At 30.3% G+C, this 17186-nt stretch overlaps 6 protein-coding genes across 8 annotated transcripts; 3 read left to right on the top strand and 3 right to left on the bottom strand.

Annotated features, from left to right (window-relative positions):
• Window positions 1-389: 389 nt before the first annotated feature.
• Window positions 390-15261, top strand: LOC124492060 (protein Malvolio). The gene is made up of 6 exons (XM_075728590.1): window positions 390-523; window positions 606-709; window positions 796-1267; window positions 1344-1586; window positions 4027-4895; window positions 14468-15261. Exons 1-6 carry the CDS (start codon window positions 514-516, stop codon window positions 15032-15034), a joined length of 2265 nt encoding a protein of 754 aa, XP_075584705.1. The 5' UTR covers window positions 390-513; the 3' UTR covers window positions 15035-15261.
• LOC124492100 (uncharacterized) lies at window positions 5265-6521 on the top strand. Its single transcript, XM_047054899.2, has 4 exons — window positions 5265-5644; window positions 5704-5781; window positions 5847-6025; window positions 6099-6521. The coding sequence occupies exons 1-4, from the start codon at window positions 5304-5306 to the stop codon at window positions 6317-6319; spliced, it is 819 nt and encodes a 272-aa protein (XP_046910855.2). The 5' UTR covers window positions 5265-5303; the 3' UTR covers window positions 6320-6521.
• Pcd (pterin-4a-carbinolamine dehydratase) lies at window positions 6027-6851 on the bottom strand. The gene has a single exon (XM_047054924.2). The coding sequence runs from the start codon at window positions 6849-6851 to the stop codon at window positions 6324-6326; it is 528 nt and encodes a 175-aa protein (XP_046910880.2). The 3' UTR covers window positions 6027-6323.
• LOC124492035 (putative ATP-dependent RNA helicase DDX5) lies at window positions 7103-11190 on the bottom strand. Of its 2 annotated transcripts, none has more exons than XM_047054803.2 (6): window positions 10962-11190; window positions 10672-10895; window positions 9845-10605; window positions 9516-9777; window positions 9226-9285; window positions 7103-7962 (listed from the first exon to the last, which is right to left on the bottom strand). In XM_047054803.2, exons 1-6 carry the CDS (start codon window positions 10997-10999, stop codon window positions 7442-7444), a joined length of 1866 nt encoding a protein of 621 aa, XP_046910759.2. In that variant the 5' UTR covers window positions 11000-11190; the 3' UTR covers window positions 7103-7441. The 2 variants fall into 2 exon arrangements, with proteins under 2 accessions (XP_046910759.2, XP_046910765.2); XM_047054809.2 differs by lacking the exon at window positions 7103-7962 and adding an exon at window positions 8907-9076.
• Window positions 11415-14184, top strand: Rcd1 (Reduction in Cnn dots 1). The gene is made up of 2 exons (XM_047054782.2): window positions 11415-12150; window positions 12218-14184. The coding sequence occupies exons 1-2, from the start codon at window positions 11668-11670 to the stop codon at window positions 13595-13597; spliced, it is 1863 nt and encodes a 620-aa protein (XP_046910738.2). The 5' UTR covers window positions 11415-11667; the 3' UTR covers window positions 13598-14184.
• Window positions 14215-17045, bottom strand: LOC124492091 (uncharacterized). Of its 2 annotated transcripts, XM_075728599.1 has the most exons (3): window positions 16892-17045; window positions 16146-16717; window positions 14215-16068 (listed from the first exon to the last, which is right to left on the bottom strand). In XM_075728599.1, exons 2-3 carry the CDS (start codon window positions 16632-16634, stop codon window positions 15469-15471), a joined length of 1089 nt encoding a protein of 362 aa, XP_075584714.1. In that variant the 5' UTR covers window positions 16635-16717; window positions 16892-17045; the 3' UTR covers window positions 14215-15468. The 2 variants fall into 2 exon arrangements, with proteins under 2 accessions (XP_075584714.1, XP_046910843.2); XM_047054887.2 differs by having other exon boundaries at window positions 16146-17002.
• Between the last annotated feature and the right edge of the window lie 141 nt (window positions 17046-17186).

The raw sequence follows: 17186 nt of genomic DNA, 5'->3' as shown, positions 1-17186 counted from the left end.
GTTAATCGATTCGAAAATTACAATCGATAGTACATTCATATTTGTTACGGAAGAATTATGATGGAGAACAAAAAAAGACCCAAATTGATGATGATGATGATAATGAAAATCAAATTATCACTTATTTATGGTATTAATCAATCAATCAAATTTGATAAATTAATTTGAGATAAATAAAAATAAAAATAGAAAACGTGACGGAATTCAGGTTCATATTGGTTTTGATGGCCATTTTATCTATTATAATTGATACTTGATTTAATAACTTTTTCTTGGCAATTAAAATTAAATTTTTTTTTTTTTTTTGGTGATAATGGTAACCATATCAATGATGCAATCATCATCAAGGTAATCAATAACAATTAATCCAAGATCAAAAAACAATCCTCATTCATCATTTGGATATGACAACGTAATGAACAATTGTTTTTTTGATCCATCATCAATCAATTGTAATTTTTTTTGCCAGTTTTTTTCCAATCGATAATCTACAATACACATCATTGATTCATCATGACAAAAAGTTGATAAAAAAAAATTCTATTTAGAAAGTTTATTTATTTTAAATGTTAACGTTTTTTTTCTATCATTTGTTTCTTATCAAGAATCAAGATATTCGATCAGTGATGCAGCCATACAGAATGAAGAAATGGAATTGAATACTTATTTTAATAATAAAGTAAACATTCCACATGATCAATTTGGAGATGTAAGTCTATAGTATATATAGTCTATTCTATTAGTAGAAAAAAAAAGAATAATTCAAGATTTCAACAAATTACCATTTGTATCAAGTATTCATTTAGTTGGCGAAAATTATGGGCATTTACCGGACCTGGTTTCCTGATGTCTATTGCATATCTAGATCCTGGAAATATTGAATCCGATATGCAAACAGGTGTCATTGCTAATTATCGTTTACTTTGGGTATTACTTTATTCAACTATTCTTGGATTATTGATGCAAATATTATCGGCACGTATGGGTGTTGTAACCGGAAAACATTTGGCTGAATTATGTTATTCACGTTATCATAAAATGCCAAGATTATTGCTGTGGATAATGACTGAAATCGCTATTATTGGATCAGATATGCAAGAAGTTATCGGTACAGCATTAGCACTTTATATGCTCACCAATAGATGGTTACCATTATGGGCAGGTGTTTTGCTTACCATTCTTGATACGGTTACATTTTTATTTCTAGATAAATATGGTCTTCGAAAATTGGAAACTTTTTTTGCTTTCCTTATTGCAATTATGGCAAGTATGTAAATTTTGTTTTTTTTTTTTTTTGTTTTTCATTTGGTTCAATTATTAAATCAATTAATGATGACCGTCAGTGACATTTGGCTATGAATTTGTTCGTGCAAAACCGGATGCTGGAAAAATTGGTTTAGGAATGGCACTTCCATATTGTAAAGATTGCGATAAAGATGTGCTATTACAAGCTGTTGGTATTGTTGGTGCCATTATTATGCCACATAATCTTTATCTACATTCAGCATTGGTTAAATCACGAAATGTTGATAATCGGAAACGATTGGAAGCAAAAGACGCAAATCGTTATATATTGATTGAATCAAGTATTGCATTGTTTGTTTCATTTCTTATCAATTTGGCTGTAACATCAGTGTTTGCACATGGATTATCTGGAAAAACAAATGCCGATATATGGAAATTATGTTCAAATCGTAGTGATAAATTTGTTAACATGGATATATTGGAAAATGATAACAAAACATTTGAGGCTGATCTTTATCAGGCTGGTATATTTCTTGGCTGTCAATTCGGTGCTTTACCATTCTACATATGGGCAGTTGGTATATTGGCCGCAGGACAATCATCAACAATGACCGGAACATATTCTGGACAATTTGCAATGGAAGGTTTTCTTAATCTTCAATGGCCACGATGGAAACGTACATTGTTGACACGTAGCATTGCAATCGCACCAACATTAGCTGTAACAATATTTTCCGATATAAAAGAATTGACCGGAATGAATGATTATCTGAATGCATTGATGGTCATACAATTACCATTCGCTGTACTTCCAACGTTGACATTTTCATCGTCAAAATTAGTGATGGGAAAATTTGTTAATAATTTATTCAATCTAATCGTTGCCACATTATTATCATTCGTTGTGATTGCCATTAATATCTATTCAACCATACAGCTTACCATCGATAATTCAACGAAACAAAATGGACCAATTCTTTATCCAATAACGATCATTTTGGGCATTTTATATATTTCATTCATCATTTATCTGGTAATTTATATTATTTGATTTTCGTTTTGATTGAAATTTTTAAAATTTCGCTCCATAAATATTGAAATAGATTGGCTGCTTCCTAAGCGTACTTGGTGTACGTTTCCATGAACGAATACCGATAATTGGTCGATATTTTAATGAACCTGAAAAATATGAATATAAATACATTGATTAATGATAGTGATTGGAAAAAATTTCTAATTAAAAAAACAGACAAACAAACAAAATATCTATTTGATGCTATAAAGATCTCAAAATTAGAAATTTTAGATCATTTGTCATTGTATGTGTTTATCAAAAATAAATTTTTTTTTTCAAATCTAATTATTAAACATGTGATGGAAAAAAAAACAAAAATCCAGATATGAAATTGATTCTTTTTTCGTCTTAATTCTAAAACAATAAATTGTGATGTACGAAATAATAAAAATTGATTGATTTTTTTTTTTTGAAAAATGAAAATCCGTTTTATTTAAACAATAAAAACCCGGAGTAATAAACTGACAAAATATCGTTATATTCTATGACTGATAACCGAGTGATGATGATGATGATGATGACGATTTAATTGTTGATCTGGGAATAGAATCCATATAGAATGTTGATCATAATTAATTGATTGATTGATTGTTTATAAAACAACAACAACAAAAGAAAATTGAGATAAGAAAAATGTCAAAATCAAAAAATTAAAAGAAAAAAACAAGGATCAATATAAATAATTGGTAGTTTTGTGCCCATCTTACTCTGTGCCCATCTCTATACTACCTCTTAGCTGTTTGTTGACATATATGAAATTAAAAATAATTTGATATTTAAAGGGGTAGATTTTTTTTTAAAATTATCACACTGATGTTTTTTTTCGTCAACCAATTGAATCGAACATCATCATCGTTGTTTGGCGATATAGTTGATGAGAAGATGAAACAAAGTTTGTGAATTGGCCGTTGTTATTTTCACAATTAATCATTTTTGTTTTGTTTCGTTTTTTTTTAAAAAAAAATCTGATTACAAACACAAACAAACAATACAGTAGTATCATCGGAAACAAATGCGACGAATAATGATTGTGTGGAAATCATCAAAAATGGTCCCGAAGAATTGGATACATATTTTCAATCCGAAGTGAACATACCTGAATGTGTGGATAATGATGTAAGTTGATCTGATTCTGAAAACATAAATTCCTTATTTTGATATCATGATGATTATATTAGTATTCATTTAAATGGAAACGATTATGGTCATTCATTGGACCTGGTCTTTTAATGTCGATAGCCTATCTTGATCCGGGTAATATTGAATCGGACATGCAATGTGGTGTTATTGCTGGCTATAAATTACTTTGGATACTACTTTGGTCAACAATACTAGGACTATTGATACAGATATTATCGGCTAGAATTGGTGTTGTAACTGGAAAACATTTGGCTGAATTATGTTATTCACGTTATCATAAACTACCAAGATTATTACTATGGATAATGACTGAAATCGCTATTATTGGATCGGATATGCAAGAAGTTATCGGTACAGCATTAGCACTTTATATGCTCACTAATCGATTGTTACCATTGTGGGCTGGTGTTCTTATCACAATTCTTGATACATTTTCATTTTTATTTCTGGATAAATTTGGTGTACGAAAATTGGAAGCATTTTTTGGATTTTTGATTACAATCATGGCTGGTAATTGAATTAAATTTTATAAATAATGATCACATTTTTTTTCTTCTTCTTCATAGTTACTTTTGGATATGAATTTTTCGTCGTACGACCGGATATTGGAGGCATAGCAACGGGTTCAGCATTACCATATTGTAAAGGTTGTAGTAAGGATGCATTATTACAGGCTGTAGGAATTGTTGGTGCCATAATACAGCCACACAATCTTTATCTACATTCAGCATTGGTTAAATCTAGGAAAGTAAACAATCGGAAACGACTGGAAACAAAAGATGCAAATCGTTATATTGCAATCGAATCGGCCATTGTACTGTTTATTTCATTATTGATCAATATGGCTGTCATTTCTGTTTTCGCTAAAGGACTTTATGGAAAAACAAATCACGATGTTTATGAAGTTTGTGAACGACAAAAATCCAAAAGATTTATCGATATGAATGTATTATCCAATGATAATCGAACATTTGTTGCCGATCTTTATCAGGCTGGTATATTTCTTGGATGTCAATTTGGTGAATTACCATACTATATATGGGCAATTGGTATATTGGCTGCTGGACAATCATCAACAATGACCGGAACATATGCTGGACAATTTGCAATGGAAGGTTTTCTTAATCTTAAATGGCCACGTTGGAAACGAGTATTACTTACTCGTAGTATAGCTATTGCACCAACATTTTTAGTAACAATATTTTCCAATGTACAAAGTTTAACCGGAATGAATGATTATCTTAATGCATTGATGGTCATACAATTACCATTCGCTATACTTCCAACATTAACATTTTCATCATCCATAATGGTAATGGGAAAATTTGTGAATAATTTATTCAATCTTATTATTGCAACAACATTATCGATTGTTGTTATTGTTGTCAATATTTATTTCGCTATACAATTGATTGTTGATAAATCTGGACATTATTCATACATTACAGTACCAGTATCGATTTTATTTGGCTCATTCTATTTGATATTCATTCTTTATCTGGTAAGTAGTATAAAGTGAAACAATCATTCATTCATCAATAAACAAATCAACATGATTTGGAATTTTTTGTTTATTATTTTTACAGAATGCATGTTTTTTAACCGTGTTGGGCGTTCGTTTTCATCAGAAAATACCTGTGATTGGAAAATATTTTCAAGAATCATCTGAACATGAATATAAATATTTAGATTGATTAAAAAAAAAAAATTTTATTAAGAAGAAAATTAAATAATTTCCGCTTGATACAGCTTTTATGAATGGTCATAAATTGGACATGTGAAAATGCCAACAATTTTTCAAAATATTTATTTTAAAAAATAAATCAATAAAAAAAATTTAAAAATGTCTGTGATCAATAATAAACAAGCAATAATTCAATATGAAAAATCATTAAATTCTCTTCATCGTTTAATGAATGATCGATGTTTTCAAGCAGAATGTGAATTATTGAAACGAATGTCACCAAAAATCAGTATTCGTTTACGAAATTCTATTTATTCACGTTCAATCACACAACTCGTTCGATTGATTGACAAATTTAGCGAGCAGATCAAACATTTTCCCATTGAATGTACTGATCAAAATAACGTTCATGTTAAACATTCCGATAATGTGGTGGACAAAATTGAACAATTTGGTTTTTGTTTATACAAAATTTGCATTGTATCCATGAAAGTTTTCAGGTTTGAAATCAAATTTACTCAAGCATTTTCTGTTTTTTTTAATAACAATCAATTCGTAGACTTTCCAAAATATGGATTGAATTAGGTCAATTGGTCAATCATTTTCTTATAATCAATGCATTAGCTTCAAGAGTATGGTATTGTTAAACCTATAAACCATTCGATAATCTTGGATTAATTTTGTTTGTTTGTTTTTTTTCAGCATTTTTATTAAAGCATTTATGGTCTACACATATGATATTTATGGCCATTTTAATGATGACAATAAAAATGATAAATTGAAAAAATTATTGAAGAAAATGAATGTTACACCAATGCCGGCTACAAAATCAGCTATCGATTCAGACAAAAGAGAAGAAACAAAAAATGATGATCTTGGAGGTTTGTTTGATTCAAATGATTAATTTTTATTTTCAGTATAATTATGTTTTTTTTTCTTTTTCCTTTCGGACAGTTCAAATGGATAGAAAACTTTATCAATCATCATTAACACAACTACAATCAAATGACAATAAAACAAAAGCTAGGAATAAGAAAAAAAATAAACAAAATTTTGTTGAACATGATAATAGTAATAAGGGACAGAATTCTGTTATGAAAATTCGACGGAAAAAATCCAAAAAGCTCTCAATGGCAAACAAATTTACTGTGACCAGTCAACAGATTGACCATTAGAAGATTATTTGAATCGTTCGAAATAAATTTCAATCTGTTTGGCCATACGAATATCACGTTCACTAAGACCATTAACATCGTGTGATGAAAGTAAAATGTTGACACGATTATAACAATTAAACCATTCCGGATGGTGATTCATTTTTTCCGCTTTCAATGCAACCTGTGTCATGAAACTGAATGCTTGATTAAAATCTTTGAATTTAAATTCCTTGTTTATAGCATCACGTCCTGATTTATCCATTGTCCATTCTTTGTCCAATAATGGTTGCAACAATTCTTTACGTTGGTCATCATTTAATTTGGTCGACATTTTGGATCCAGAAACAGCTTTATTCGAAAATGATGATAAAATTATCGATTTATTAATCAATGATGATGATGTGGGTGGTGAATTCAATAATAATTTATTATAACAATTGATGGAATTTTTGCTTCCACAAAATTCACGTTTAATGTTGTGCGTAATTTGCTTCGCCACCAATGAAAAACAGGAGAAAAAATCCTGTCGAGCAAGTGTTGTAGCAAGCATTTATATTGAGTGGTGGCTATATTTATTTTTATATTTTATTATCAATCACTAAAGAAAAAGATGTTTCACATTCAACGCACAAACTCAAAAACAACACAATTTTGTCAACACCACAACAAGATATTGATCCAAAAATAATCAATATATATGACCGCTGATCAACAACGACGCAGGCGATTATAAATTCACATCGATGATGATGATGATGATACGTTGTATTACTGACTATATCGACAGTACTTTGAATTGGATTTTTTTTTCTCTATTTTTTTTTATTCAATTATTTCATATTTCAATAAATCATTTGTTTGTTTTTTTTCTTTGTTTGGAAAATTATTTTTTTTTAAAGTAAAGCTAGATATAGGATCATCACAATTACATCATTAGAAAATGTATGTTTGATTAGATAATACCTATTTAAATTGATATTTGTTTGAGATGTTTGTGTAATGAAGTGTGTGTATGTGTAGTGAATTTTTTTTTTTTTTTTTTTTGAATAAAAATTGGTTATATAATACTAGTTATGATAACAATTGGTCAATGTGTGATTAATGTATGGGGGCGATGATAATATTTTTTTTTCCAATTTTTTAAGCATAACTATTGAATCGATCTGTATGACCACTATTCGATGATGAATGTGTACCATTACCATAATTTGGTCTTTTACCACCAGCAAAACGATTATTTGTTGATTGTGATGAATAATCATCAAATTTTCGTTTCATTCCACTACCTGCTCCACCTCCTCCTCCATTAGCATAACCATTGGAATATCCATTACTGAAACCATTGAAACGGCCACCATTACCAAAACGTGGTGAATTTCCGAATGATGATGAACCATAAAATCCACTTCCAAAACGTTTTCGTACATTTTTTCCAAATCGATGTGATTGACTAGCAAATTCAAACAATTTAGCTGGTACGTCTTGTTTTGCTTCCTTTAAAACATCAATCAAATCATTGGCCTGTTTGGCATTGTTTAATGTAAAAAATGTATATGCCGTTCCTTTACGATCACGACGCCCGGTACGTCCAATACGATGTACATAATCTTCACTGCAGCTAGGATAATCAAAGTTAACCACAAATTTAATGTCGTCAACATCTATAATTAGAAAAGTTGATTAGATTTATAACAACAAATAATAAAATGTTAAAGGGGGGTCTTTAATATTTATTTGATAAGGGGAATTATAGAAAAAAAAAATACCAGAAAAATAATTTTTTTTCCATAAGTGAAAACAATCACCTGACTGAATTGGGAAATTTGGACACCCAAAAAATGATCGATTCCACAAAATGGCACATCGTACACATCAATTTTTTTTGTGACAAATAGATGATATGATGATGATGTACCATTATTAGAAAAAAAAATCTGTGTACTTGATTTACATTTATTGCCGAGTTTATATTTATCATTGCGCTGTGGTGTGTAAATTGCAACAATAATTGATGATGATAACGATGATCATCCTCGCGTGTCAACAACAAAAACATACACACAAACACACGCACAACACAACGATGATCAATGTAGGGTTGGTCTACTTAATAACATGAATAACTAACTAACACAACAGGTATCTCAATGGCGTACACAATTGGAAGCACAACTCGGAAATAGGATAAATCAGTTTGTTTTTCGTTATCAAAGGCTGCATGTGAAAATTCTGGATTCTGTTCTGTCAACGAACAATCTCTGTTCCAAAATTGATGCCATGGCTTTTTTGTTTGTTTTGGTAATTATTTGGACCCGACGACCATTTTTAAAAGGGCATATATCGTTGATGTTTTTGCGGTTGGAGAACACAGATCAATAAATTGAGTTACTTCGATGAATGAAGTTTCTATGTCCTCCGCCGACGTTCATCAATCAATTAATCCATGTTTGTATGTCGTCGAGTCGATTACAATTATCATCATCATTTTTTTTTTGGGAAGCCACAGCAACGAAGTTGAAATGCAGACATAGGTTGTTCGCATGGTTTCCACAACTGGACTTCTGGTAAAAAGCTTATAGAGATTCAAGTCCAGATGGTGTAATCCCATCAAACATAAATGACCATTTTTGTCATAGAGACAATTCATGCTCATAGAGACACAATTTTTTTTTGTAAACAAACAGCGAAAAGGACATTTCACAAATTTGCCAACGGAAAAATTACAATTGGCATGATGAAACCCTCCTTCTCTCCGTGAGATCCAGAATTTTCAACCTTCAAAACAAGCAAGAAACACAGATAATGAAAAAAAATTGTCAATAAATAGAATCAAAATTTAAAATTTTTGTGTCTCGAAAGTTAATCATTATTGATTTTGACTATTAGTTTATCGAAAAAAAAGAAAAATATCTGTGTGTACTTACCAAGTCCACGAGCAGCCACATCGGTTGCAATCAAAATAGTTATACGGCCATTTTTAAATTCTAGAAAAAAAATTTAAAATCAATTTTAGAAATTGTACCAAAATTATCCTTGACATGATTTCATCAATTATTCAATTGGAAAACACGCCTACACAAAATATTGCCTTAATATTGCCCAATATTGTCACCTTTTATCAACCAAATTAGATTATAGAATAATAAAAAGTCGGAAATAGAGGGCTAGTTTATTTTTTTTCAAAAAAAAAAAAAAAAAACATATTGACACTTACCACTCAAAGCCCAATCTCGTTCGGTTTGTGGTTTGTCACCATGAATTGCACTACAATACCATCCAACTGATCGCATTTGTTGATTTAATTGATCAACTTTACGTTTAGTTTCGGCAAAAATGATTGTCTTATTATCGCGACTGTTTGCATTCACTTGTGTCAATAATTTATATAATTTGTTCATTTTTTCACTTTCTTCACAGATATCAATGATTTGTGTGATATTATGATTGGCTGCCAATGAAATTGAACCAATATTGACCTAAGATTCAAAGATCGAGATTAATTTTAAATAATGAAACAAAACAAGAAAAACTAAAGAAACAAACCTGAACATAATCGACGAGAAAATCTTCAGCAAGTTTTCGTACTTCTTTTGGCCATGTAGCCGACCACATTAGTGTTTGTCTATTTTTTGGAATCTGATCAACAATTTTACGAATTTGTGGTTCGAAACCCATGTCAAGCATACGATCAGCTTCATCCAAAACTAAATAGCTGATATTATGTAGTTGAATTGCTCCCTCTTCAACGAAATCAATCAAACGTCCAGGACAAGCAATAATGATCGATGGTTGTACACGATCAATTTCACGACGTTGTCCACCTTTTGATGCGCCACCAAAAACACAAACAGCACGTGTACGAAACATGTTGACAACTTCTTTGATTTGTTGGGCCAATTCACGGGTAGGTGCCAAAACCAATACACTTGGTCCATGTTTGCGACGATGGGCATTTCCATCAACATGTACTAATGCTGGCAATGCATATGCTAATGTTTTACCTGAACCAGTCTGTGCAATACCGACAACATCACGACCACTTAAACCTAATGGCCATGCTTGTGATTGAATCACGGTTGGTGTAGTGAAACCTTGTTTCATAATAGCATGCATAACACCATCAGGTAATCCAATGAGTTCAGTAAACTGTAAGATGGGATTTAAAATTCTTGGTCCACGAAATGTAACACTATTAGTGCTGAGCCATTGATTAATTTCATATTGAGATCTTTGGCTAGTTGCCGGACTTTCACGATAGAAATTTTTATGCACCGGTAAATCTGATGGTGGTGCCTGAATAGGAACTATAACAATAAAATGAAAAATAATGTTGATAATGATAATGATTGTGTACGAAAAATACTACAAACCTTTTCCAAAACTTCGATAACCACCACCAAAACCATTACTACCATTAGATCGATTTGCAAATGAATCACGGCCACGATTAAAACCACCACCACCATTATTGTAATGATTTTGATGGTTATTGAAACCGATACTACCACCATCACGAGATCGATAATCATTACTGCTGCTACTGTTGTAACGGTCATTCGATGCACGATCCATACCGTTCGAATTCGAAAAATTGCTAAAATGATTTTTATCAAGTAAAAAAAAATCGGAACAAAAAAAATTGAAATAACAAAAAACCTACCTTTTGCTATTATTGTTATAGAATTTCTTTTCAGTCATTTTTTCAATGTCTATTATTTTTATATTAATTTGGAATTATTATTAATTAATGAATTGATAAAAAAAAAATTCAATTTTAAAATTTCCTAAATGTTGATGTGTAACAAATGAAAATACAAATACGTTTTGAAAATGATTTTGGCTGCTCACACACACGCACACAGTACAACACACATATATTCGGTGAGCTCAATTTATTTAGGTTACGAGCATGCTCATCACACACACACAATGTGTTTTTCCCCTTTTTTTTTTTTTTTAATCGCACCTTGTTCCGTATACCATTCATATAGGATGTATTGAAAATTTATCACTATTTGTTTGAAAAACTACTCGTGACCAATCTAATCAAATGATAAGATAATGATAATCAATCAATCAAGAAATTTTTAAAATCATAACAAAAAAATCATCATATGAAATCATCAAACGAAAGAATAAAAATTGAATTTCGAAATTGTCAAAATGGGTGGCAGACAAAAAAAAATGTTTACACCCTTTTTATACACTGTTTTTTGTTCACTGACATTCGCACACACACACACACACAAACACAATTTGTAGTGTATAAATCGAAAAAAAAGAATATTGTCATATTCTTGTGTGACAAAAAGAAAAATTGACTAATTGTGTGTGAATAATAATCAATATAAATCAATCAAAAAATTATGAAAATGTTTAAATCAGATTCACAATTTATTAATGAAATGAATGATAAAAAAATTTCTGATCAAATTTCTTCAGAATTACCGGTTATAAATGGAAAAAATCATGAAAAAATTTCAAAATTTGCGTCATCATTATCATCACCATCATTATCAACGACGACGACGACGACGACAACAACAACAACAACAACAGCAGCAACATTTGACAGTGCACAACGTGTTCAGATTCAACAATATCTACATACAGTTTCTGGTCAATTATGTAAACCAACAATTCAAGAGATTGAACATAATTATGCTAAATCTCCACATATACATCCTGATCCACAGATACATGCACAACCAACAAAATATCTTTTTATGAAACATTTTCCTCGACATCTAACCAAAACATCGAATAAATATCAACAATCCGATAATATTGTCGATATTGATGTCGTTACATATGATGAGATGAAAAAAATTCCATTTCTAACACCAAAAGTAAGTGAATTATTTTCAAAAATTGAAAATTCGTTAATTTCAAAATTATAAATTTCATCATTTATAGCCACCACCGGTGCCGATCAAAATCGATGATGATGTTCCTGAAATCGATTCATCCATCACTGATAAATGGACATATGAAAAAAATAAACTATGGACACGTGCCATGAAAATTATTCATTCTGATCGTATGGCACGTTTATCATTCGAAGGTCATGTTAATGAAGTATTATTGAAACGTAATTTACAGGATCATACGACACAAAAATTTCGTGAATTATTTTCATCAACATTTTGGAATACAAAATTACTTATATGGCTTCATGAAACAATACTTGAACATTTGAATGTAAATTATCAAACAGTTTATATTGAATCGTTACAGATTCTACGACAAAAAATTCCTACATTAATCGAAAAATTCTATCAAGTTAAAGATCGAATTGAAAATAAAAATCGGCCCACATTAAATGATCCGCTATTCAATACACTTAGTCATTATAAACCGAAAAAACTTTCACGAAAACCAATTTTTATACTTGTACCGAATGGACCGAATCAAAATGTAAATCAAACAAATTCTTTACGTCTAAAATATTGGAGTTCATTGCTTAGTTCAATGGGAAAATTAGTATCATTATCGGTGCCGGCTAAACCAACGGATTATATTGCTGACATCCTGAACGATATACGTTATGTTGTCAATGAAAAAATTAAAAATTGTAAAAATTCTTATTCATCTCGACCGGTCATATTGATTGGATTTAATTCAGCATCAGTAATTGCTGTACATTGTGCATTACAGAATCCACGTTCAATTGCTGCTGTTATATGTTTGGGATTTCCATTAAAAACAATCAATGGTAATCGTGGTGAATTAGGCGATACAATACTTGAATTATCATGTCCAATACAATTTGTTGTTGGTGAAAATTCTGTACTAACGCCATTGGATGATATGGAAGATTTTCGTGAAAGAATGACAAGAACGGAAACAAATTTGATCGTTGTTGGTGGTGCCGATGATAAATTAGTTGTATCGAATGTTAAAAAACGTTTAGAATGTCTTACACAATCAATGGTTGATCGTTGTATTGTTGATGAAATTCATGAATTTTTATCACCAATTCTAACGAATTATAATGAAGATGGTAATATCTGCTATGTAACACCAACATCATTGAATAAAGATACACGATTATATCGTTTCTTTCATGATGAACATGGACAACCGATTCCAATTATTGGAACATCATCATCATCATCTACGAATCGAAAAAGACCACCATCATCATCATCGTCATCAAGGAAACGTACAAAAATTGAAAATGATTCTGATGATAAATCAACAAAACGAAAACGGCCACCACGACCACCTAAAAAAGATTCGATAAATAATATTAATCTAAATAATAATAATAATAAAAAACACCTGGAACAATAACGACAACATCATCAAATAACATTAATAATTTTGCACATATTCTTGGTGGTCGTACTATTTCAAATGGCGGTGCTGCTACTATTGCTGCTTCTGGTTCTTCTGGTTTTACACTAGTACCATTTCAATCATCATCATCATCAAATGTGGCTGCATTCATAACGAATAATACAACTCCAACAACAACTACAATGAATATAGATAAACAACAACAATTTAGTAATATAAAAATTGAAAAATCACAAATTATTTCCATAGATAATTTTCCATTGGCAACAATAACGGCAAAAAAAGTTGTAAAAAAAACAATAAGTCCAACGGCTATTCATTTAGCGAATCTTGAAGCTTTTCCAACACCATCATCATCATCATCATCTTCATCAACATCAACAACTTCATCATCATCAACAACAACAACAACAGCAACAAATATTACAAGAATCGGTGGTAGAGAGATAAGACCACCAAAATCATTAGATTTTTTTTAAAATTTATTGTATTCGATTTATTAGCAATTTTTTTTTGCAAAACGAGTATTGTCAACGCCATCTTATGATTAAAATTATTAAATAAAAATTATTTTTCATTCATCACATATGAAAATACACGCAATCATTCGATTGTGTGATGTGTGTGTGTGTATATGTTAGTTTCAAATTGATCGGCGTTTATTTCAATGAATTGTTTCAATCTGATTAATTATTTTTGAAATTTTGAAGCTTTTTTACCCATTTTTCTCTCAAATCAATAATGGCATCACCATCATCGTTATTTTGTTTGCAAAATTTTCGTTTGAAATTCATTCCAATTCATCTGTTAATCATCACATGTTTTAATATTTTTATAACAAATTGTAGTAGTTCATCAACAACGGTTACTTGTGGTTCTGTATTGAAATTAATGAATGTAAATTCCGGTATTAGACTACATTCACATGATATAAAATATGGATCAGGTAGTGGACAACAATCGGTTACCGGTACTGATAAACAAGAAGATGTTAATAGTTATTGGCAAATTGGTGCTAAAACCGATGAACAATGTGAACGTGGTACACCAATCGAATGTGGTTCAATCATACGATTAACACATTTACAAACGAAAAAAAATCTACATTCACATCATTTTCCATCACCATTATCACATAATCAAGAAGTTAGCGCATTCGGTAAAGATGGTGATGGTGATACTGGTGATAATTGGCAAATATTATGTGGTGGTAAACATTGGGAATTGAATTCAAATATTCGTTTCAAACATGTTGATACAGAAATGTATCTATCATCATCTGGTCATGTATATGGACGACCAATCCAAGGACAAATGGAAATCATTGCTAGCACTTATTCTGATTCATCTGTTTATTGGATTGCAAAAGAAGGAATTTTTGTTAAACCAAATAATTTTGATACCAAATATGTTGGCCATGATGAATTATGAATATAAAGAATCTGTCAAAAATTTTTGTTTGATTGTTTGTTTGTGTTTGTAAATACCATCCAAAGAGATGTTATAAAAAAAAAAATTCAAATGAAAAAAATTCAGATTCAAGATTCTCTTTCTCTTTCTAGGTTTCAAATTGTGTAAATTAACAATTTTTCTTCAAACTTTTTAATTCTTTTTTCTTGATTCCAAAATAAAATAATAAAATGAAAATGTTTAACAAATGGATTTTTACCAATATTCATGTGTGTGTGTGTGTGTGTGTGTAATGAATGTTTATGACAGAAAGATGATTATGTAAGAATGTTTCATTTTGTTTTGATTTTTTTTTGTGTGAAAAAAAATGATCATGAAATTCCAATAATTATGAAATGAAGAATGAATTTTCAAATGATGATAATATTGATGAATGATTTTTTTCATATTAAATTTTAGGTTAGATTATCAAATTTTTCCATTGTTGATGGTTCATGTTCAGTTTTACGTAATTCTTCATAACGTTTACGTAATGCATTGGATAATTTTTGTTTATCAGGCATTACATAACCAGGTGCTAATAGACGTAATAAACGTTGAAATCCTTTACCTTGTAATACACATAATGGTCGACAATCGGTAACAAGAAAATCTAATAAACATTGTGTTATATCTTCAACAAATATTATACTATCCAAACTACGATCAGGTAATGGTTCATCATCTAATGTAATACCAGTAATATTATTTTGATGATGATAATAACTATCATTTGATGTACCAACAGCATCCATACTATCACCGCCATCATCCAAAAAATTTGAATATGATCTTTTCATTTGACGTGCTGTTTTCGATGATATATTACGCATCTGTACCTCTGAATGCATTGATTTTAGATGTGAATAAAAATTCGTTGTATTTCCTGAATAACAAAATGTTGATGCACATATTTTACAGACAACTTTTGTTCGATCCATTATTTGGCCATCATCATTGGCAACGAAACCAAAATAGGTCCATACTTCGGAACGTGCATGTGGTAATGGTACAACCTGAGATAGATGAAAGAAAAAACAAAAAGATTTTTCAAAATTAGATTGCAAATTCATAAATGAATCTCAAATCTTACCCTAACAACTTGAATATTTTCAGCACTTTCCAATTCTTCTTGATTCTTATTACCGCCATCACCACCAAGACCACCACCATTATCGTTATCATCATTATTATTATGTTCAATAATAACATTATTATTATCCATTGTTGATTGTATCTGTTGTTCTTCAATAATTTCAGCGGATTGTTTTTGTTTTTCATCAATAACATCAATGGCAATCGGTATCTCTGAATCGCTACTATTGTTATTATTATTAACATTAACATTATTATTAGTAGCATTATTATTACTACTGCTATTATTTGATTGATTTTTCATCATTTCAGCAACATGATTATATTCATGACGATGTTTACGTTTTAGATGATCAATAAGATTGGTAGTATTACCAGAATTACGATAAGTACTTTGACAAAGTAGACATTTAGTATTTTTTACATCAACTGGTTCAAAATAATGCCAAATTGGTGATCGTGAACTTTTTGTTTTACTTTCTGACATTTTTTTTTGTTTTTGTTTTTGTTTACAAACAATGAAATATGATCAAAACAAACAAATGTTATAAATGGTTCGTTCGAAGTATTCTATATTTGAAATAGAAAAAAAAATTATAAATCATCATCAGATCATTTAAATCATTGTAGAAAGAATGCAGAAAAAAATGTCAAATCAAATCAAAACAAAAAAAAAATCAAATCAAATCAAGAATCGCGGTAAATAGTAAACGATACGAAATTTCAAAATTGATATATCGATACTTTTGATGGTCACCGAATGTGTTAAGAAAAAAATATCGAATTCAATTGCGAGCGAAAATCGTATTACATACACACACACAAAAAAAGCAAACCGAGCATCGTTTCGGAACAATCGATGGGTGAAATACAATCACAGACACAGGGAGAGAGAGAGAGAGAGAGAGAGAGAGAGAGAGAGAGAGAGAGAGAGAGAGAGAGAGAGAGAGAGAGAGAGAGAGAGAGAGAGAGTGATATAGTTCGTTTGGTTGCCGCCACACGATACAATGGCGCTGATATTTATACAATTAAAAACAAC

Source organism: Dermatophagoides farinae, chromosome 2 (assembly GCF_024713945.1).
Source record: "Dermatophagoides farinae isolate YC_2012a chromosome 2, ASM2471394v1, whole genome shotgun sequence".
In the NCBI taxonomy this organism is placed as follows: domain Eukaryota; kingdom Metazoa; phylum Arthropoda; class Arachnida; order Sarcoptiformes; family Pyroglyphidae; genus Dermatophagoides; species Dermatophagoides farinae.
This window is presented reverse-complemented; position numbering and strand designations above follow the sequence as displayed.